Source organism: Fukomys damarensis, unplaced genomic scaffold, assembly GCF_012274545.1.
Source record: "Fukomys damarensis isolate Sample0158 unplaced genomic scaffold, DMR_v1.0_HiC HiC_scaffold_16, whole genome shotgun sequence".
In the NCBI taxonomy this organism is placed as follows: Eukaryota; Metazoa; Chordata; class Mammalia; order Rodentia; family Bathyergidae; genus Fukomys; species Fukomys damarensis.
In genome coordinates, this window is record NW_022900928.1 from 60,054,900 (window position 1) to 60,077,612 (window position 22,713).

At 40.1% G+C, this 22,713-nt stretch overlaps 3 protein-coding genes across 6 annotated transcripts in view; 1 reads left to right on the top strand and 2 right to left on the bottom strand.

The window, feature by feature from the left end:
- LOC104852868 (alpha-1,2-mannosyltransferase ALG9) overlaps positions 1-6,837 on the bottom strand; it is a 95,891-nt gene extending 89,054 nt beyond the window's left edge. The window contains exons 1-5 of one of the 2 annotated variants that reach the window (XM_010610683.2): positions 6,567-6,837; positions 6,173-6,329; positions 4,782-4,985; positions 4,223-4,381; positions 1,146-3,692 (exon numbers count right to left, since the gene is read on the bottom strand). In XM_010610683.2, the coding sequence (XP_010608985.1) occupies positions 2,516-3,692; positions 4,223-4,381; positions 4,782-4,985; positions 6,173-6,329; positions 6,567-6,738 (1,869 nt within the window). In that variant the 5' untranslated portion in view covers positions 6,739-6,837 and the 3' untranslated portion in view covers positions 1,146-2,515. Of the gene's footprint in view, positions 1-1,145; positions 3,693-4,222; positions 4,382-4,781; positions 4,986-6,172; positions 6,330-6,566 lie in introns of those variants that run through there. The other variant, XM_010610680.2, reaches the window with a different exon arrangement.
- Positions 6,838-6,849: 12 nt separating this feature from the next.
- CUNH11orf1 (chromosome unknown C11orf1 homolog) lies at positions 6,850-11,346 on the top strand. Of its 3 annotated transcripts, none has more exons than XM_010610678.3 (4): positions 6,850-7,208; positions 9,525-9,755; positions 10,442-10,508; positions 10,884-11,346. In XM_010610678.3, the coding sequence occupies exons 1-4, from the start codon at positions 7,167-7,169 to the stop codon at positions 11,042-11,044; spliced, it is 501 nt and encodes a 166-aa protein (XP_010608980.1). In that variant the 5' UTR covers positions 6,850-7,166; the 3' UTR covers positions 11,045-11,346. The 3 variants fall into 3 exon arrangements, with proteins under 3 accessions (XP_010608980.1, XP_019061034.1, XP_010608979.1); XM_010610677.2 differs by lacking the exon at positions 6,850-7,208 and adding an exon at positions 8,407-8,678; XM_019205489.2 differs by lacking the exon at positions 10,442-10,508 and having other exon boundaries at positions 10,884-11,054.
- Positions 11,347-19,007: 7,661 nt separating this feature from the next.
- On the bottom strand, positions 19,008-22,494 carry Cryab (crystallin alpha B). Its single transcript, XM_010610684.3, has 4 exons — positions 22,204-22,494; positions 20,991-21,113; positions 19,148-19,407; positions 19,008-19,069 (listed from the first exon to the last, which is right to left on the bottom strand). The coding sequence occupies exons 1-3, from the start codon at positions 22,402-22,404 to the stop codon at positions 19,204-19,206; spliced, it is 528 nt and encodes a 175-aa protein (XP_010608986.1). The 5' UTR covers positions 22,405-22,494; the 3' UTR covers positions 19,008-19,069; positions 19,148-19,203.
- Positions 22,495-22,713: the final 219 nt, after the last annotated feature.

Here is a 22,713-nt window from a genome sequence, read left to right on the forward strand (position 1 = left end):
CCGCATCTTGTCCCCAGCCGGGGCCGTGTCCCCGCTGCTACCGCCGCCGCCCTTCAGTCGCTGCCGAGTCCCTCGGCTCGCCATGGCAAGCACGGAAAAAAAGGTAGATATCCGCACTCTACGAAGCCAGGGAGAACGCAGACAGAGCTTGACTGCCAAACGGTGTCCGCCGAGGGACAAAAGACCTTGACATGCGCAGAAAAGACTAAATTATACTACTGTTGGGCCAACTGGGGCAAATCCCGGAAAAGCAAACTAAAGGAAGCTGAGACTTGGCGTTTCTCATCCACCAACTTTGACTCTCGGTATTTTCCTCTTTGAATTTTCAGCATTTACCAATCGCCTACAGAAACCTTCAATTCCCCTCTTTAAATGAAAGCACAAATAAAAAGTGGCCACACAATTCTGTAACAGTGAAGTGTTCCGAGGTATTCAGTTAAAGATAATTAGCACAGCTGCATACCAAAGGAGAGGTCTATTAAAGGTCGCTTTAAGACCTTGCCAGCCAAGGATGTAGCTCTGTGGCACCGTGCTTGCCTTGCAAGTGCAGTTTCCTGAGTTTGACCACGTTACCAAAAAAAAAAGTCCTTGCCCTCTCTGTATTTCCTTGAGAGTGACAAAGACAGCCAGTAACTCATAGTCCTTCAGAGACAAAACAGTAATGCCAGAATGTAAACTAAGAAGTGAAACACTGATGAAATTCTGTACAGCAAATTCAGACATCAAGTCACTCTTGTTTCTACAGAATTGTGGTAAGCACTTTTACATTTTATTCCTTTTAAAATTTTTTACCAGGCATTGTGATGCACACTTGCATGCAAGCCTGTATTCTAGGAGGCTGAGGCAGGAGGATCAAAAGTTCAAGCCTAGGGCAGAGGATTTAGTTCAGTGATTCCACTGCCTGTCTCACAAATGCAAGGTCCTGAGTTCGATCGCCAGTACCAAAAAAAAAGAAAAATATCCAATCCTATTCTGGGCAACAAGGTGACTTAGTGAGACCCTGTCTCAAAAAACAAACAAAAAAAATTTTTGTTTTTTGAGACAGGGTCTCATTATGTAGTTGAGACTGACCTGGAACTCACTATAGTCCAGGCTGATCTCAAACTCACAGGGATCCTCCTGCCTCAGCCTCCCGAGTGCTGGGATTACAGGCGTGGGCCACTACACCCAGCCAAAAACAATTTTTTTAATTCTCACAACCACCTTGTTTTATTGATAAGAGAACTAATGCCCAAAATGGCATAGTAAATGGTGGTGCCATATTCCAACTGAGAACATACAAACCCATTTTCTTCCCACCAGATCAAGAGAAAACCCTTAAATTCGTACAGACAGTTTTACAAAGGCATGTTGTTGATAACATAACTGATCTTGAAGATCACTCTTTTTTTTTTTGTACTGGGAATTGAACTCAGGTCCTTGTGCTCTCAAGGCAGGTGAAGGAACCACTGAGCTAAATCACTGGCCCAAAGACCATTCATTTAATAGTGATATTGTGTCCACTCCCCCAATCACAAGCTCTGTGCCACAAACAAGTTTATAGGTAAAGTACTGAAATCAACAGTCCCAGAAGATTGATTTCACACTAAAACTTCCCAAGTATTAAAAGAGATTGCTCCTATTGCTCAATTCCCACATGAGGTCAGTACTCATCAGGTTAAACATCTTGTTTGGATATATCTTTTATATCCATTTCCTGTTGATCAAGAAATAAGGAAAAGTAACAAAGTAGCAGGAAGAACATGGTTTTAAATCAGTGACAGCAAACCTTTCAGAGTGTTCAATGATACAAGCATGGCACACATGCCATAGGTTCACCACCACTCTTTTAGGGTCCCACCCAAATGTTAATCCTCAACTACAGAAAAAGCATGATGATATCATGATAATAACATAAATTATGAAACACCTGCAACTTACAAACTAATAAATGTTGGCCTAACCCCAAAAACCAACCTTTTAAGTTGATTTAGTGTGATAATAAATAGAGTTAAGGGAACCAGAACTGACAATGTGGAAAATATATTTATAAATAAGCTGGGCATGGTGGCTCACACTTGTAATTCCAGCACTCGGGTGGTAGAGGCAGTACTGCCACGAGTTCGAGGCAAGCCTGAGCTACATAATGCCTCAGGGTCAGCCTGAACTAGAAAGTGAGACCCTGTCTCAAAAAATATAAATATATAAATACATTTGATTAGACACCTAAGTTCTACTGCCTCTTCAGCAACACAGAACCTAAAGTATAGGATGCTGTTGTTTTGTTTGTTTGGGGGTGGGGACTATTATTCAAGAACAAAATACTGTACAACTCCACAAATATGCCCAATCATACTACAGCTTGCAAATTTGAGAGATACAGTTACAGGTATCTTTTATCAACCAACAGAGCTATACACACAGAGAAAAAGGTTTAAAAACAAAACACAGTCCAGAGAGGACACCTAACCAATTGCAGGTTACTTTTTCATCTGAATCCAATAAAGGATCATACTGTAGAAAAGAATCTACTAAACTATCGCAGTGTAACATGTAGTTGTTGTTGAATCTCTTTTCTAAACTGGCACTGCATTAATGCTACCTGTTGCTGAGTAAGGGCCTTATCACATGTCTGGTAGGTCAATCTATAGCATAAGCTGATCTGTCCAGTCCTTGGATGCTGAAAACGACCAAGTAACTGTATAGATGTAATAGTGTCCTGGGACACTGCTCGGGCCACAGTGTGAAACTCTAGTTCATCAAATCCTTTCTTCTCATCTAACCAAAAACTAATATCATGCACATAGCATGGAGGATATAGGCAATAGCTTTTAAAGGGCACTATTTTCTCAGGGACAAAATTTTTCAGGAAACGGTTATCAAAGGTCCATAACATTCTCCAGTCAGAGATATGCCAAATGAGCATAGTTAGTAAGTCCAAGTTTATAGATACAATCACAAAACCTTGGTCCTTATGTGTATTGCTTGTAGCAGATGTGTTGACAGCCCCAATAATCAGATCTGTGGCATAATCTGGGCCAAAATTAGGAGACATCACTTGAATCATATAATCTTTTCCATTTGGTTGAGGAACAAACTCCACTTTGCTCATCTTAGCATCCTCCAACAGTGTCTGGATCAGAAGGCTATCTAGAATGCCTTTTAGGTGATCCAGCAATGCAAAAAGACCGTCATGCTTCAGATTCTGATTAACCCCAAGGATAATTAAAGTCTCGTGAAATGCTGGCATTGTGAATGGCAAAATGTGGCACTTCCGAAAAACAAGTCCACTGAGGATGTGTAAAGAACCTGGGAGGAAGTCTGGCGCTTGAATGACAGCCTGAACATGAACTAGGAGAGAAGATCTAAGGCAGACCTTGACTTGTCCATGGATTCCTTCAAGAGCTTCTTCATTATCATCTCCTTTAGGACTCTTTGGAAGGCTGAGTTCTGAAAATGACACTATAGAGTCCTCAATTTCTTGTATTATTTCACCAGTCAAAGACTTGGAATTTAAGTTATCTTCATAGAGACTAATCCAAAAGGCAAACAGAATGTCACAGTTCCAGGAAGGGAAAACACTGGTGCTTTCCTGTGGCAGCAGGGGGCAGGAACACTTCAGCATTTTCAGAGGGAAAGCTGTGCCCAATTCAGCAATGAGTTTCTCATTTATGGTTTTGACAGGATGGCATGAAGATGCTTCCAGGAAACCCCTGTGTAAACACACAAAAACTAATTTTTCTCACTTATAATAACTATGGTAAAATTAAAAATAAATGGCTATACTGAAAATAATTATCTTTAAATTGATCATGATAGGGCTGGGGATTTAGCTCAGTGGTTCCACCACCTCCCTTGAAAGTGCAAAGACCCGAGTTGGATCCCCAGTACCAAAAAATAAATAAATAGATCATGGTAGGAAACAAAGAAATTATCTACTATAAGAGCAGTATTAGACACTTTCGTTTTCATTTTGTTCTTTTTTTTTTTTTTTTCAGTGCTGGGGATCAAATCCAAAGCCTTGAGCGTTATAGGCAAGCATTCTACTAATGGGCTACACCCACAGCACAGGAGAGTGTACAAGTATTCCAGAACTGTAGCAGCCAACACCCTTACAATATACCACTGATAAATATTCACAATATCATTAACAATTTAAGTATCATCTGTTCAAAATATAGGTGCCCATCAAGACATTCAGGATACAACTAGAGGTGGAAGTAATTTCCTACAAAGAGGTTACCTGTTCAGCTTTCCCGCAAGTGCTTCTGGTTCTAGAAAGGAAAACCACTTGTCTCCCAACTTTATTCTGAAGATTCTTGGTTGAGAACCTTCAAAGGGTAAGCTCTCAGTGAATATATGGTTCAGAGCACCTTCTACATGAAAGGATTTATCTTGACTTCTGGCAAAAAAAGACAACAGTACAGTATACAGCCTATCATTACTAAAGAAAGCAGGTGTTTCTAGAAATTTAATTAGGAAATTGACAGGAAAAAAGTTTGCCCACCATAATGTTTCTCATTGGTGAGAGAGGGGCTGGAGAGTAGCTCAGTGGTAGAGCAGCTGCCTCATATGCGGGCGGCCCTGGGTTCAAGCCCCAGTACTACAAAACTCCCAGCAAACTACTGCAAAACCTAGCAGCAATCTGGCCTCTTTCTGTTTGGGGCTGGGGATTTAGCTCAGCGGTTCTGCCGCCTACTTCACAAGTGCAAGGACTCGAGTTCAATCCCCGGTACCAAAAAAAAAAAAGTATAATCATTGGTGAAAGAGATGAAAAAGGAGAAGGCTTAGGCCTATGTTACCTATATCCAGTGCACTTGTAGCCTGGCACAGCTTCACAGCTGAAAGGAATCACATCACTTAAGATGAAACCCCCCAGAGCTGCCATGGCAACCACTTGCCAACTGTTGTGCCATTCTCTCTGGGGTTTATCTGCAGGAGTACCACCTTGTCCTCTACACAGTGCCACATGAACTTCTCCTTCCCCTGCAAGAACATCTGCACAGCTAATGGGATAAAAAAAATACCAAGGGTTTATCAGAAACAAATAGAAATTACCACAGAAGGTAGCAATACACACATGGTTTAGTTGTGAAATAATTAAAATCTGAGCCAGGGATTTAGCTCACTAGCGCCACACCTGCCTTGAGTTAAAAAAAAAAAATTAAATCCAATCATACTTTCAAGCATTAAGCCTCAAATATGCAAAGAAAGTACAGTACAGTCATGTGCCCCATAATAATACTTGGCATCTGCTTTAATGCAAATGTTTTAATGTTGTTCATCTACATGTCATAGAGGTCAATCTGCAAACTTCCTATACATAATTCCCAGCTTGGGCTCTTTCTCCTCATTTTATTTATTTATTTATGGAGAGTTTTTTTTGAGACAGGGTCTTGCTTTGTAATTCAGGATGACCTTGAATTCACTGTATCCCAGGCTAGCCTTGACCTCATGGCAATCCTCAGCCTCCTGAATGCTGGTATTACAGGCATGTGCCACCATACCTGGCCTCATTTTTTTAAAACTGATTTTATTGGTACACTTTTGGTATACATAATGATCACATTCATCATACGGAATGCTTCTCCCCATTTAGAAAATTTTTCATTGCCTTCTGCCTATCAAAACTCAAATTTTAAATATAGATTAAACCCGTTTTTGTGAAGATTGCTTGGTAACTATGACCTAATGGAGACTTCCAGAAGTATCACATATTTTGATATAGTAGTGTAAAGCACTATTTACATTCAAAATAATTGTATGGGACAGTTACTGTTTGTATTCCCAGTTTATATATAAGAAAAGATCCGAGGGCTCAGTGGTTCTGCTGCCTGCCTCGCAAGCTCAAGGACCCGAGTTTGAATCCCGGCACCAAAAAAGGAAAAAGAGAAGAATATAAGGATTCAGTAAGCTTGCTTAAAACTCTATTAAGTAATGGGCCAGGATTTTAATCGAGGCAGTTTGATCGCTAATTTCATGCTTTTAGCCATCCAACTATACTGGATGTCATTATTCTGCATTGTTAAAAATATATAATCCACCTTTTATACTCTCAAGAGCACACGTTGTAATTTTATTTAGTATTTATGGTTATAAATCAACCTTTTCAGCTAGATTGTGGGTTCCGTTAGGGTTTTTCAGTCTCTCCAAACACCTAATAGTAATTTACGTAGGGCTCTCCTTTCCTCACCTCTGGAAAAACTTGGCAAGCAGTTCCCTGTTCTTAGCTACTCCAGCTTTGCGTCCACAGTGAGGAAAATTAAAATAAATTCGATCGAATTTCCTGTTGGGTGGTTCAAAGGCATTTGCCAGTTGGGTGCAGTCCACACCGAAACGTATCTCAGTACCTGCCAAAGACAGTTTACAAGCGCGACATACAGCTAGAAAGCTGTCTCAACATCTGGGGAAAAAAAAAAAAAAACAACTCTCCCATCTCGAACCGTACCGCACGTTTTCCGCGACTATCCCTGTGATAATCCAGAGCAATCTTCCAGTCCTACTCTCCACCCACTTCCCCGCACCTCTTCCTTATTGGACGCTCTAGTGGCTGGGCGGGGCTTCGCGAAAGGGGCCGATCACCCTACCTCGTTCGCGCAGGCGCCGCAGATTCTCCTGGGCCACTGGATCCCGGGCCAAGTGAGCTGCGTTTTGAAGGCAGGTGGCGGTTAGACTAGAGCTCGGATCTATGGTCTCGCTCAGAGCAGCAGCGAAGGAGAAATTCCCCTCCCCAACCAACAGGAGGCGTCGAGGGGCCATGGCCTTCAATGATACATCGAATTGCTCGCTTTTTCTTGGCGCTGATTTTGACGTCACTTCCGTCTCAAATCTCGGCCCGCCTCTTCACCCGTCGATGGTTGATGACACGTTATATGTCCTGAAATTTTTTGACAAACCTGTGCGGGGATTCTCAATAATCATGAGTGCAAAAAGCGAGATACCCAATGCCGTTGTCCTCTCACCTTCCTAAACCCGAAAAGATCAAACTGCCTTGTAGTTCAAAGACGGCACTTAGCGACTTCGTCACACCTGCATGAGGTCACAAGCAGCAGTCGCTACCGCAGAGTAGGGTGAGGCGAGCTCCGGGCGAGAGGAGCAGGGCAGAGCTGAAGGCAAAAAGAGATTGGGTTGTGTCCTGCATGTTCCTGATGCTGAGGATTTTTTAAACTGCTCTCATCTAGTCTGAAATGGCTGCCTCTCAGTGTCTCTGCTGCTCAGAATTCCTCCAGGTGCTTCTATCTCCTCCTACCTTCTTACTCATTCGAGAAATATCATCGAATGCTTATTGCTATGCCACAGTGAGGCCAATTAGATATGTAGATGTACAAGATGTAGCCTGTCTTCAATCTGTTGGAGAATGCCAGCAAAAGAGGCAACTCTGATATAGTGGGACACATAGCTATATGTGGAGTAAAAGAGGGTGCTATCGAAGCACATAGAAGGGAAACTGTACGGGGTTTGGGGCAAAGTGTGAAGATTTCCTGAGGTGAAGCAGCTTTGAAAGCTAATGGAGGGAGGGGCAACGATCCCTTACCAGGTTCAAAAGAAATGAAGAGACGGGAAGAATAATGTGTCCAAAAGCATGATAAGCAGAGTAGTTTCTAGGAATGGTGGTCCAAATCTAATCCCACCATTCTAGGAAACTGAGGAAGGAGGATTGCAAATTCAAGCCCAGCTTGGGCAAATTATCAAAATCCTGTCTCGAAATAAAAAATTAAAAATGAGTTGGGATGTGCGAAGGTCCTGGGTTTAATCCCCAGTACCAAACAAAAACGTGGAGTGGTGGAATTTGGCTGAAACACAGTTGGGAGGAGAGTGGGCAATTGAAGAGTTAAGTACAGGCCAGGTCATAGCAAGATACTAAGCTATTTTTACTGCTTTAACCGTATTCTGAAAACAAAGCCACTGAATTTTAATATAATGACATAAAAGACTTTCATTTTTTAAAATTCTGCTTTCCTATGGGAGGAGGACTGGAGAGGAACAAGGTTAATAAGGGAAATAGGCAACTGCAGTAACGCAGACAAAAACTGACAGTGATGTGACTTGGAACTTGGCATTTAAGATGGGGAGTAGTATTTTAAAGTAAGGAGCTGGGGATTTAGCTCAGTGGTTCAGCCACCTGCTTCACAAGTGCAACACAAGCACAAGGTCCCGAGTTCGATCTCCAGTACCAAACATAAAAAAATAAAAATCAAGATATAAAGTGATTGGATGAAAGATGAAAGAGAATTTGGAGTCAAAGATAAGCCTCGAGCTTCTAACTTGGACAGTTGAATGGATGGTGATGTCAGTCCAACCCTAAGGACATAGGTCTCCAGTGTGAACAAAAAGCCTGCTGGACTTTGTGGGACCAGCTACTCCAGTCATCGTGCTTTTTGGTGACATCAGTGAATGCATCTGTCTTCACAAAGGCATGTGGTGGGAGGGCAGTTACCTGAGATGCCATCCTTTAGTGCTGCATTATCAGCTTTGCCTCTGCCTGTGAAAAGGCAGATGGGTTGTGGCTCCCAGGTCATGACCACTTGACCCTGGTGACCTGAGTGATCTACATATTTTCTTTATTTGGATACCTGGGAAGACCATGTTTGGTGATATCTTCAATAAACATGGAACAACTACATATGGATTTCTTTCAGTTTCTTATGAACTCTTCAGACAAGTCAGCCTATTCAGCATCAAATTACTCTTCAGGGGAGGTATCACCTTGTTCCTAAGCCAGAAGATGAGATTTATTTTGGGAACCTCCCAAAAAAAAGCTTGAGCTTTTGATTCCTTACCCAAAAAATGAAATTCAGATATTTGATTACCTAGTATAAGCAAAGCACTGTTGATTGGGAGGGCAGGTAGAAGGCAGCATGCAATAATAAAACATCATGTCCTCAGGGAACATAGAGTTCAGTAGAAGTGATATGACACATATGATGTATGCTAATATACAGTAGAAAGATATAAATATGGTGAAATGAGAAGATAAAATTCTGCACCAGATGAAAGTAGAGAGGTTAACTTCAGGGAAGGTATTATTTGAGCTAGGACTGCAAGGAGGGAAATTATCACTTATTGATCATTTATAGTATTATCTACTTAATCAGCTCTTCTTATTCTCTTTGTAATAATACTCTTAGTTGGGCTGGGGATTTAGCTCTGTGATGCTGCTGCCTGCCTCACAAGTACAAGGTCCCAAGTTCGATCCCCAGTACCAAAATAATAACAATAATAATACCCTTAGTCCTTCAACTCCTACACTTAAAAATTAATTAAACATTTAGCTAGTTCTCCATATAGGGCACTAAAGGCTCCTCAGTGTTGGGGAGGGCATTTATGTAGTCATCCTCTACTATTGGTTGAGAGGATAGGTCAATGAGGCCATGGACCTAGAGAGGAAGAAACACAACCACACAAGTTAAATTTGGAGAAAAAAATAGAACATAAGTAAGAATGTATTTGTATTATATCTGGCCATATAAAGCAGAGGGTAGAAAGGGGAACTTTTTCTGCTCTTGGTTTGGGCAATAAGCTTCTCTATTCTTGTCTTTTTCCAGAAACAAAGCCTTGTACGTTTCCTCACAAACCCACACTATGGAAGCCTCATTAATGCGGATGGCCATGGTGAAGTGTGGACAGATTGGAATGATGCCGCCAAGTTTTTCCAGTATGGATGGAGATGTACCACTAATGAGAATTCCTATTCTAACCAAACTCTGATGGGCAACTGGAACCAGGAAAGATATGATCTAAGGAATATTGTGCAGCCCAAATCCTTGCCTTCCCAGGTAGTCTGACTTTTTCTTCTTTTGTTTCCTCCTGTTAGAAGAAATGCCAGTGCAGGAATCTAAAAACTTCTTAGTCTTCTGTTCAGTAATGTGACTAGGGGAGGGGAACATTCTTCAACTGGACCATCTATCCCACTTTATTATCAACTTGATTATTAAATAAGGTAACAAAAGGATAGGTAGGGCTGGGGATTTAGCTCAGTGGTTCCACTGCCTGTCTCGCAAGCGCAAGGATCTGAGTTCGATCCCTAGTACAAAAAAAAAAAGGATAGGTAAAGGGGCCAGAAGCAGGTTACCTGAGATGATCCCTAAGGTCCTGAGTTTGATCCCTGGTACCAAAAAATAAAAAGTATAGGTAAGTACTGTTTTTCTTGATTCTGTTTGGACTTAATTTGTTAATCTACAGGGAGATATAATGTCTTCTGACTTAATCTAGCTTTTCCTTTGGTCCTTGCCTACCTAGACTTGACATGAACCTGAGTCTTGCCTTTAAAACTCACCTAAGCCAGGAGAGAGAGAGAGAGAGAGAGAGAGAGAGAGAGAGAGAGAGAGAGAGAGAGATCTAGTCTATTTGAAACATGACAGGGCCCATTAGATTTCCTATAATATATCTTGTATTTCCTGATAGTAGATGTATACTCTAGATTCTTTTTTTAGATTCTTAATCTATTAATTTTTCTTTCCAGTTTCAACACTATTTTGAAACAACATATGATACAAGCTACAACAGCAAAATGCCACTTTCAACCCATAGTAGGTGAACTAGTCTTTTTAATTGTTACATTCTCAGAATGTAACTCAGTATTTGGCAGATTAAAGGAACTCAAATAAAAGTAGATTGAATGATCCAGGTATAATTACACATGCCTGTAATCCCAGCACTCAGGAGGCTGAGGCCGGAGGATTGCCACAAAGTCAAGGTCAGCCTGGGCTACATAGTGAGTTCTAGGCCAGCCTGGAATATGTAGCAAGGCCCTACTCAAGAAAGTAAACTGAATGAACTAATAAGTGATTAAATGAACAGTTTTTCTCTTCTCAATTTTGATGGGCCTCACTGTCCCCTCAAATAAAAGCAAAGTCAGTTACTAACACTTGTTGACTGTTTCTATTTGTCTTTCCTTCCCTCAGGATTTAAGCGAGAGCCTCATTGGTTCCCAGGACATCAACCTGAACTGGATCCTCCTCGATACAAATGCACAGAAAAATCAACTTATATGAATAGCTATTCAAAGCCTCAAATTAGGCATCACTTTGGCTGTGTATGGGTTGCTAGAACTGATCAATCTTAGGATCCAGGATTCTAAGAAACAATAAGAAGCTTCGCTTTCCAGAGTAGAATGTAAGAGAGAGCGCATTCTAAGCACAGCTAAAAATTTAGCTCTCTGAAACACACTTTCACCTTCTGAATAAATAATGCACGAGGCATAAAAACAAAATCTTTCTTGGGGGGAGGGGCTTGTTTTAACCAGGATTTAAATGCCGATTTGGGTTAATTATGTCTATGTGTAGTTCAACATTAGAGTTGTTGTAGAGATAATAAAAATAACTAAAAAGAAAAAAAAATAACTATTCTGGGGCTGGGGATTTAGCTCAGTGGTGCCACCACCTGCCTCACAAGTGCAAGGTCCTGAGTTGATCCCCTGTACCAAAAACAAACAAACAAACAAATAATTTCTGTCAAATCTATAACTACGCTGAAGCTGGAAGTGGTGATGCACATCTGTAATTGCACCACTTGGGAGAAGGTATGAGAAGTAATTGTTTAAGAAGTACAGAATTTTAGTTTGGTGGGCCAGGGATTTAGCTCAGTGGTGCTGCTGCCTGCCTTGCAAGTGCAAGGTTCTGAGTTCGATCTCTGGTACCAACCCCCCCAACCAAATTTTAGTTTGGAATGATGAACAAGTTCTGGAACTGGATATTGGTGACAGTTGCATAATGTTATGAATATAGTTATGTCACTAAATCAAATAGCTTAAATAGTTGACATGCTAAATTTTATGTTGCTATATATTTCATCTCAAAGTGTTTTGGATATATAGGGAATAGAATGAGATACATATAAATTTAATGTATACCTGTAAAACTATTATTCATATAGCAAGAATACACATATGTATCCATTTTTTTAGACTGAATAGTATTGCATCTCATATACAGTATATGCTTAAAATTTTCCAATCTGATGATGCACACTTGGGCTTCAACTTTTGGCTTTTGTGAATAAAACTGTTGTGAACTTTTACATATGAATATCTGTTTGAGTCTCTGCTTTAAATTCTTTGAAGCATATATTCAGAAGTAGAATTGTTTGACCATATAACAATTCTATTTTTTATTGTAGAAACACGGAATTTTTCCATATCTTGTAATCCATTTTATATTCCTACCAGCTCCAATTTCTCTACAACCCCATCAACATTTATTATATCCTATTTTTGGTTTTGCTTTTGGACTATAACAGTCATCTTTCTTTCCTTTCCTTTTCTTTTCTTTCTTTCTTTTTTTTTTTTTTTTCATGGTACCAGGGATTAAACTCAGGACCTTGCACTTGTGAGGCAGGCACCTAGCCACTGAGCTAAATTCCTGGCCCTAACAGTCATCTTAAGAAGTGTAAAATGGTTTATTTGTTGGTCTTTTTGTTTTTGTTGTTGTTTTTTGGAACCGGGGATTGAATTCAGGTTCTTGTGCTTGTGAAGCAGGCAGCAGAACCACTGAGCCAAATCCCTGGCCCAAGTGTAAAATGATTTTCATTTGCATTTTTCTAATGGCTAATGAGTGATCTTGAACATCTTTTCATGTGTTTATAAGCTGTTTGTTTAACTTATTTTTTTCTGGTACTGTGAATCAAACTCAGGACCTGTGCTTGCAAGGAAGGTTCAGTGCCACTAGGCTAAATCCCTGGCCCTCGAGTTTCTTTTTCATATGAATATCCAGTTTCACCAACATTTTTTATTGAAAAGACTATTTCCCCTACTGAATGGTCTTGGTACCTTGTTGGAAATTATTTATTTGTTTATGCTAAGGGTTATTTCTGTGCTTGCTATTCCAATCCATTGAGCTACATGTCTGTATTCATGCCAATACATTTTGATTACTGTAGTTTTAAGTTTTAATTAGGTAGTAGTTGTTTGTTTGTTTGTTTGTTTGTTTTCCAGTACCGGGGATCAAACTCAGGACCTTGTGCTTGAAAGGCAGGTAGCAGAACCACTGACCTAAATCCCCAGGCCTAGTTTTAAATTTTGAAATCAGAAAAATCTGTCTTCCATCTTTGTTCTTTTTCAATATTGTTTCGACTCTTTGGGATCTCTTGAGATTCAAATGAATTTTAGGAGTTTTTAAATTTCTGCAAAAAACATTGAAATTTTGATACAAGTTGCATTGCATCAGTAGATCACTATGGCAGATCACTATAGTACTGGTACTTAGCAATATTATCTTCTAACCTGTGAACATTGTCTTTCCATTTACTTATGTCTTTTTCCTTTCAGCAGTGTTTTATAGTTTTCAATGTGCAAGTCTTTTGCCTCACTGATTACATTTATTCCTAAGTACTTTATGTAGGGGCTGGGGATTTAGCTCAGTGGTGCCACCACCGACCTCACAAGAGCAAGTACCTGAGTTCCATTCCCGGTACAAAAAATAATAATAAAAATAAATAAATCCTTAGTATTTTATTTATTGTATTGCTTTTGATGCTATTATAAATAAAAAAATTTCTCTCCCTCTCTCCTGTCTCCCCTTTCCCCTCTCTCCTCTTCTCTGTCCTTCCTCCCCTCTCACTCCCTGTGTAGAAGTGCTGGGGATCAAACCTAAAACAAATTAGGCAAACACTCTATCACTGAACTACATCCCTCACCCTGGAATTCTTTTCTTAATAGGGATATGGATCTATAGTTTTCTTTACTTCTTTACTCTACTTTCTGTGGCTTTGTTACATGCTAGCCTCATAGTATGAGTTAGGAAATGTGCTTGCAGTTTTTGGAAAAGTTTGATAAGGATTAGCATTAATGTTTGGTAGCTAACATGTGAAGTCATCAAGTCCATGGCTTTCCTTTGTTGCAATATTTTGGTTACTTATTCAGTCTCTTATTCTAATGATAGGTCTATTCAGATGTTACATTTATGATTCGGTTTTGGTGCTCGCTTCGGCAGCACATATAATGATATGATTCAGTTTCGGTAAATGATGTGTTTCTAGGAATTTTATCTATATTTTCAATTTCATCCATATTTTCAGTTTTTTCTGTATTTTTAATTTGCTGGCATGCATTCCCAACTACATCAGGAATGAGGTTGGAAACCTATAGATTAGGACATCTATCAGTTGAATAGCAACCAGCAACCCCTGTCAATCCCCTGAGGCATAGAAGAATTGACCTTTTAGGCCCTGAACTACAAAGTAGTAAATTCTAATAGAATTAGAATTCTAATTCTAGAACTCAGGACCTTGTGTTTGCTGGGCAGCACCCCTGAGCTAAATTCCCGGCCCCTAATAGAATGTTATTTTAAGTTGCTAAGTTTTCAGGCAGTTTAATATGTTGGAAGAGATAACCACAAAAAAATTCTATACCCTGAAATTTTATCATGCAAACTCTGAACTCCCTTGTTTCTCCTTTTTGGGGTGGGGTGGGGGTACCAGGGATCAAACTCAGAAACTTGCGCACTTGCAAGGCAGGCGGTCTTGTTACTTCTTTTTTTCTTTTCTTTCTTTTTTTTTTTTTATGGCTCTGGGAATTACAACCTAGGGCCTTGCATATGCTAAGCAAACATCTTCAGCCCTCCGGTTAATTCCAGTAGTATGTTGATTTTGTGGGGGGTTGTTTGGGCAAATGCTTATCATTTACAGATAATCACAGTTTGATACTTTCATCTCTGCACTTCCATTTCTTATACTATTTCTTTAGTTTTCTTCTGTTGGCATTGATCTGAACCTTTAGTGCTATATTCAACATTAGGGTGATAATAGGCATCCTTGTCTTGCTCAAAACATTAAAAGCAATGTATTTCAATTTCTTTGGAAACTATTTTTGCTAGGTGTTTGTTACATTATAGTCACCAATTTAAGGAAATTACTGTTTTCTTTTTGGATAGCTTCTTACTGTGAAGCCCAGGCAGACCTTGAACTCATGCACCTGACCTCAGCCTCAGCCTCCTGAGTAGCTGGAAATATAAGAGTATGCCATTTTGCCTTCCTAAGAAATTCCTTTTATTCCTAGTTTACTTAGCAGGGGTTTCCCCCTATAAATAGGGGTGCTGAACAGTTGGAAAGCCATAAGATTTATTTTCTTGTATTCTATTGATATAGTAAATTACATTAAGAGACTTTCCAATTTGGCAATATGTACTGTCCTACTGTCATACTATGTGCTAATGATGTAGGGGGAATAGATAAAACTCCCAAACCTACTAGATATCCAAAATGAGAGTTTGTGTTCTCAAACTAAAGAATGAATTCTAGGAACAATGGAGATTAAGAGTAGGAAAGTTTATTGAGGGAAAAATAGCTTCTGTCTGAGAGGGACAGAAGGGGGACCAGAAAGTGGGTGGCCCTGCTCACCTAACTTCTCAAAGATATTTTATGGGATAAAGCCTTCAGGTGAGGCAGGTTCAAAGTGGGGCAAAACTATTAGTCAAGTAGTAAGATTGCAAGTATAGTTGCTTAGGTAATACTGATGCAATGAGAAATCACAAGATGGACAAAACTATGAACTACCAATAAGATTATGACAAGTATAGTCACAGGTAAAATTGGTTAAATGGACATCAAATAGGGAAACAAGTCACATAGCAAGCATACAAGGAATGAGTAAGGATTTTCAGTGGTAGGAGTAGGTCAGGGATCTTTCTTGGAAGATCTTGTTTTCCCCACCCAGGTGACTGATACCTATTTAGAATATCAATCACTGCTATAATGTTATGCGGGTGTAGTGGTTTTTCTTCTTTTACAATGCTGGCTTTCAGTGAATATGTCTGGATTTTCCTCCATGTTGGCTCCTTGTTGGCAGGCCCTAGCTGCCTACAAGATATCTAATTAACTTACCTATGTATGATACTAACACTGAGTTAACAGAACAGCATGTATTGATTCCCAATTGTGAGGCTATGTCCTGGTCTTCCTCCTTCACTAAACCTAGAGTTTCCATTCAACTTTCACCACAGAAAGCAGATACATAGGATTTTTCTGTCTTTCTTTCAGATGTGGGAAAACCCTACAACAGCAACTGGTTTAAAAGGAGTCAATTCCTTCTTCCATCTTGGATTGGGCATTTTTAGTCCCTTGACTCTGTAGGAGTTAAATTCATCTGCTGCCACTGCCTGTTTCTAGGGTTAAGAGTCCAATATGCCCATTCTCCTGAATTTCATTTATTTAAATATTTTGCCAGTTATTTTGTCTATATTATTTATCTTTTCTGCTTAAAAATTTCTACCTCTGCTTTTGTTTAGAATAAGGGCAGTATATTAAATATGAACATGCTATTCTACATCGTCAAGAAATCTGTTCCCCATTACTCTTTTTATTTTTATTTTTTATTTTTTATTTTTTTTGGTACCAGGGATTGAACTTGGATCCTTGCTCTTTCGAGGCAGGTGATGGAACCACTGAGCTAAATCCGCCCCTCACATTACTCTTTGATCCATCACTTTTCCAGAAACTATCTATGAAAGTGAAGCTTTGCCAGATCTATGAACACTTCAGGTCATGTGCTATTTAACTTTTGTGTTCTGCATTTGATAACCCACTTGACCATCTATCTTTTCCTTCTTCAGCTGCATTTCCTTGGTGTCGGGAGCAATTCTACATGATTTGGGGGGAAAATATTTCACAATTAAATCATGACTGGGGCCTAGTTTTCCTGCCTACAGTCCAACTATGGCACATGAGACATAACTCCATTTTGGCCTCTGGTCACAGCTAAGACCTCAATGGTCCAGAGATGCTGTGATATTCCAGGGCAAGATTACATCAGCTGAAGGCATCCTAGGAGAAACAAAATTTTCATCTGAATAGTTCCTCACTGTTCTAGAATTTTCACTGCCACTGCCCCTTGAGTCACTTTTTATATTTGCTGCTCTCACTGTGTATTATACTCTTTTGCCCTGAGTCATCTGTTACTTTTATTTCTCCAGATGTACTGAATAAAGGTGTGGCAAGGTCAAATTTTTGGTCTTTGCTGCCCAGAGCACCATTGATCAGAACTAAAGCTCAACTTCTGTAAGTCTTGTTTTCTCTATCTTTTGTGTCTAACTAATTCACTCTGTGCTATCGTTGTTCACAGGAGACTTGGATTTACTTCAGAGGTTCTAGTAAGGTCCCCTTTGCCTGTTTCCCTACACCTTGGCTTCTATGATACTGTGTCAAACACATTTTTCTTCCATCTCTGATTACTTCTAAGTCTCTTTTATAAGCTCATCTTTCTCTGTTTGATCCATGTCTCTATTTTCCATTTTGCTTCCTACTGATCAACATTGTATTACTCCTAGTATGACTTTTAAAAGGCTAACTTGAAAATTTTAATTAATTAATTAATTAAAATGCTTACTTGATCCTGCCACTTACTTGGTTAAATTCCTTTATTTGCTTCTATGGCCTTCAAAATAAATTCCAAACTCCTTAGCAGAGTCCTTTTCTCTCTTGCCTCATTTTCTAAACCTACATACCTGGGCACTTCATGATGTTCTCCCTTGCTAAAGATTTCTCTCTTCCCTCTGTATCTTATGAAGTTCTAATATTGTTAAGAATTCAGTCAGAAAGGGCAGGGATTTAGCTTGGTGGCACCCTGCCTGCCTGGCAAGAGTAAGGTCCTAAGTTTGACCCCTAAGAAGTGGGGGTGGGAATGGGGCTAGGGGGTGGGGGCTGTTTTAGTCAGAGGGTCTAGGGTGTAGCTCAGTGGTAGGGCACATGCTTAGTGTGCAGGAGGCCCTGGGTTCAGTCACCAGGGAAAGGAAAATAAGAAGGAAAGATTCAGACAAATACCCAATCAGATGGCTGGCTATAATAAAAAAGAAAACCAAAAATATTTGTGTAGAAATGGAGCAACTGGTTCCCTCATGCACTACTATGGGAATGTGAAGTAATGGAGTTGCTGTGAAAAACAGCAGGTCCTCAGAAAACTTCACATGTAATTACTTATGACCTAGCAATTTCTCTCCTAGGTATATACTCCCAAAGAATTGTGAACAAGAGTGTTTTTTAAAAATATTAAAGGGCTGGGGATTTAGCTCAGTGTCACCGCACCTGCCTCACAAGTGCAAGGTCATGAGTTTGATCCCTGGTACCGGAAAAAAAAAAAAAAGAAAGAAAGAAAAGAAAATAGTCAAGGTATTTTCATAGCAACAATATTCATGGGCTAGGGATTTAGCTCAGTGGTTCCACCACCTGCTTTGCAAGTGAGTTCTATCCCTGGTACCAAAAAAAAAAAAAAAAAACCCAGTATTCATAATAGCCAAAGGTAAAGACAGCCCAAATGTCCATCAACTTATGAACAGATAAATAAATATGGCATACCTGTGCAGTGAAATATTATTTGTCAATAAAAAGGAAAGAAAGGGTCGGGGATGTGGCTCAGTAGTGCCACGCCTGCCTGGCAAGTGCCCTGCCCGGGAATTTAAAAATCTTAATAGGTGTTTGCTGCATTATTTGCACTATACCTTGTTTGGTGACAATCACTCAAATCCTATTATTATGATTCAGCTAAATAACAGGCTTGTCATTAGAAAAATGTTAAATAACACTGGGGTCATTATTATGTCTTCCTTGGTGATGTAATTTCAAAAACATACTAATGAATTTTATATGGTGGTACCATGAGTTAATTTAGATTTGTTCTATTTATTGAAACTAAGTGGGCCAAGGATTTAGCTCAGTGGTTTGTCAGCCTGCCTTGCAAGGTCCCAAATTCAATCCCTAGTACCAAGAAAAAAAAAAAAAAGAGCTAAAATCAGAGAAAAGAGAGAGTGACTCTTTGACTTCTACCAGGGCTTCTCTTCACTTACCTTTTATCCTTAATATACTCCTTATAATTCTATACAAATCAGTACTTCATGTTATAAATAGAAGGCCTAAAGACCAGAAAAATTAAGCAACTTGGCTACATTTATACCATTAGTATAAGTAGTGGAGCCAGTCATATTGACTCTAAAATCCTGGAGTCCCCCTGAATTACAGTGTGGTGATTAAATGGATCTGCTGAATGTGTATACTTGTTTAAAATATTCAAACACAAAAACAGTTATCTGTTGCTGAATAATATTTATTAGCTTAATAATTTGGGCCTGCCCTTAGCATTAATAAACTTCAGCACTAGTCACAAGATTTTCATTCACTGGTAGGGAAACTTCGTTTTAAAAAATGCCATTACTTAGCATTAAAACTTCAGCACTAGTCACAAGATTTTCATTCACTGGTAGGGAAACTTCGTTTTAAAAAATGCCATTAGAGAAAGGGCGTCTACTTCTTGGGGGCTGCGGTGACAGCAGGCTTGTTTTCACGAATGATGGGAATGGTGCGCTCAGGGCCAGAGACCTGTTTCCTTGGTCCATTCACAGTCAGGACCCCATCAGAGGACAGGGATGAAGTCATGGTGAGAGGGTCCACATCCGCTGGGATCCGGTATTTCCTGTGGAACTCCCTGGAGATAAAACCATGTTCATCCTAATCCAAGAGAATAAAGAAAGAAGCAGGTAAATAACCATGTGCCTAGAACTCAGGCATTCACCTAAAAAGAAGGTGAGACCAAATGCCATGAGGACATAACAACTAATTTTGCATTTCCAGTTTAAAGCTAGAATAAAGTTGCTTAAGTGGTTCTCTCCTAATAGAGCCAAAGAAATCTGAAACAACCCAAAACTTTAAAGTTCTTCAATCTCTGAGGCATAGTTATGGTTAGGGGTATCTCTGAAAGGTTTGCTTTAGATGAATATGGGCTGAATATATAGGATTTGGAATCTCATCCTGGCACTTATGATCTGAACCCCTGAGGAAGCCTAGAAATTGTCCTGATTCTTTAGGAATTTCTCAGACTCTTCCAGACTAAGAGGGTTTAGCAATGAACCATTAAAAAAAAGAATGTCAGTCATTCAGGGACTGTTATCCAGTCTTAAATCATATGAACAAAACTGATTCTGCCTGAGGACGTTAAGTTGTACTAGTTATATACAGGTTCTGAATGATAAACTGAGAAGCAATTTTAAAATACTTTTCAGAAAGTCGCAAGAAACTATTCTATTTATCAGAATTCCCCAAAGAGTTTTGAACACAACTCTTATACCTGCTGAATCCCAAGCATCTATCCAACTAAAACCTCAATGAACTGATTTCCTTATGGGATATAAGGGAACAGGAGCTGAGTACAGCTCTGAAATGTCAACAAAACAAGTAGGTTTCCATTATGATGGGTCAAACAAGAAAAGTGGATTGATTCCTGAACATCTAAAAGAAAAGTTACAAACTGAAGTGCCACCATGCCCAGCAAGGAAGCTTTTAAAAAATATTTTGATTTTGTTGTTGTTGTTGTTACCAGGGATTGAACTTGGGACCTTGCACTTTCAGGGCAGGTGGTAGCACCACTGAGCTAAATCCCCGGCCCAATATTTTAATTTTTAAAAAAATATTTATTTTTGTTTTATTTTGAGATAGGGTCTTATTGTGTAGCTCAGGCTGGTCTTGAACTTACTATGTAGTTCAGGCTGGCCTTGAACTTGTGGCAATCCTTCTGCCTCATCCTAACTTTTTGTTACAATTTTTCTGAACCTAGCCGGGCCAGAAGCTGGGTTACATCATACTAACTTTTTTGGGGGGTACCGGGGATCGAACTCGGGTTCTTGTGCTTACGAGGCAGAATCCCCAGCCCTCATCCTAACTTTTTAAAATGCTGATGTCTTTAAGTTATATTCCTAAAAATTCTGATTGTTAGTCTGCAGTATGCTGAGCATTCAGATTTTTGACAATTCTCATGAGTCCAGTGAAGCCAAGCTTGAAAACTGCTGCTTAAATGAAGAATGAAAACCTCATCCATCCCATCCAATGTAATCAAAACAAAAAACTATGGCCACTTTTCTGAACAAAAACAGCAACAGTAAGGACAACAGATTCATCCCTCATTTAATTTTCCAGTCATTAATTTGGAATGATGCAGCCCTGTGTATGTTTTGAGACTAGAATGTTGCGTGGCTCCAAGTTTGGTGGCAGTACCTAAAACACGGAGTAAATAAATGAGCAGAAAAGAAGCTATGTACCTGGCGCTCCTCATGTTTGCCATGCACTTCAATCACATCGCCCAGCACCTTCACCTTGAGTTCTTCTGGGGAGAAATGCTTCACATCCAGGTTGACAGAGAACCTGTCCTTTTCCACGCGCATCTAGAAATAGCGAGGTGAGGGAAGGAGGAGAAAAAATGTGATTGCACTGATGAATGCTCTTCATTCTGCAGAATTGCTTCCTGTCCAGGTAACTATTTTTTCTCTGTCTGCTAAAAGTCTCTTTTCTAATTAACATGGCTCTTGGTTCAGGTTTGTCACCACAATGGTATCCAAGGTAACCTTCTTGGTTATCACATCCAAACTTATGTAGAAGCACTGGGAAGACAGACCACCACCACTGCCCCAGGGGACCAGATGGATCTGAGCATGGCTTCTGTGGTCTCTCTCTAACCCCAATGCCCAGCTTTTGTCATTTGTTTGTAAGACAAAGGCCCCTTCTACTTGCTCATTTCTCTGCCAAGATTCCCACCCTTTCAATCTGGAATGTTCTCCTGGTCCTGCTTGTCCTTCCAAAGCCCTTGTCCATTCAGCTCCTGTTTACTCACACATAAATATTTTTAAACCAGTGTTATCTGTGATAGCTTTTGTCAGTGTCATCTGTTCACCTCCTCCCACCTCTTTAGGGCAAGGTAGGGTGCTCTTAAGACTGGACTCACATTCTTTACTTTATAAGGGTTAGATGGAGGCCAGTGCTCAGTTACAGCCCTGATGAATCCAGAAAAATCATAAAGAAGGAACAGAATGAAGGAAAATAGTGGTTGTTGTCTCCAGCTCCACCCAGTGGGGATGAGAGCTCAGGATGAGCTATGTCTCCCCAGCCCCTCTCAGCTCTGAAACTTACAATGATAAAATACCTCATGTACGAGTATGAAGTATATTAGAAGAGGTAATATAAGTAAGTTTGAACATGTGCTCTTTTCCCGCAGATCATTATGAACCAAACTAAAAAGGGCAACCTGCTTAAAGGTTAGAAGACAGAGGATGATCTTCATTGTGCATGAAAAAAAAATTAATAGGATATAGAGGAGTATCAAATACAAAGTTTCTAGGGGAGAGAGGTACTAGTAACCTTATGGATAGGTATGCACCTAAAATGGCTTGGGCAGGGAAGAAAATAAAGGAAAACAGGTGGAGAAGTGTCCAGGATGTTCCAGGAAGGATGCTCCTGTCCTGGCAGAGGGGTACTCACCTCTGAGAGTCCAGTGTCAACCCAGCTGGGTAGCCGCAGGAAAGAGGGTGTCCGAAGGTAGAAGGGGCTCAGGGAAGTGGATGGCGGAAAAAGGTCAGACTCCAACAGGTGCTCTCCGAAGAACTGGTCAAAGAGACGGCTGGGGGAGTGGAAAGGAAAGATGGGGCGTCGGATCCAGGGGTGGTGGATAGCGATGTCCATGGTAGCGAGGTGAATGCAAGAGGTCAGCTGGCTTGTCAGCTCCTTCAGCTGCAGCTACAGCCAGGCCCTTATATATGCAGTCTTGTGAAGCTTCTGGAATGGTGATGTCAGGGGTTTTATTATACTCGCTCATGGCTGGTTCATGGAGACTTGTGATTGGGGATTTGGCAGTGTGACACATACCCAGTACTCACTGAGCTAAGAAAAGAGAAACACAAACACGCCTCAGCTGGCCAATGACTTGTCACGATCTTGTTTCACTAGCTTTCCATCCCACACCCAGTGGTAACCTCCCCCACCCCAGTTCTC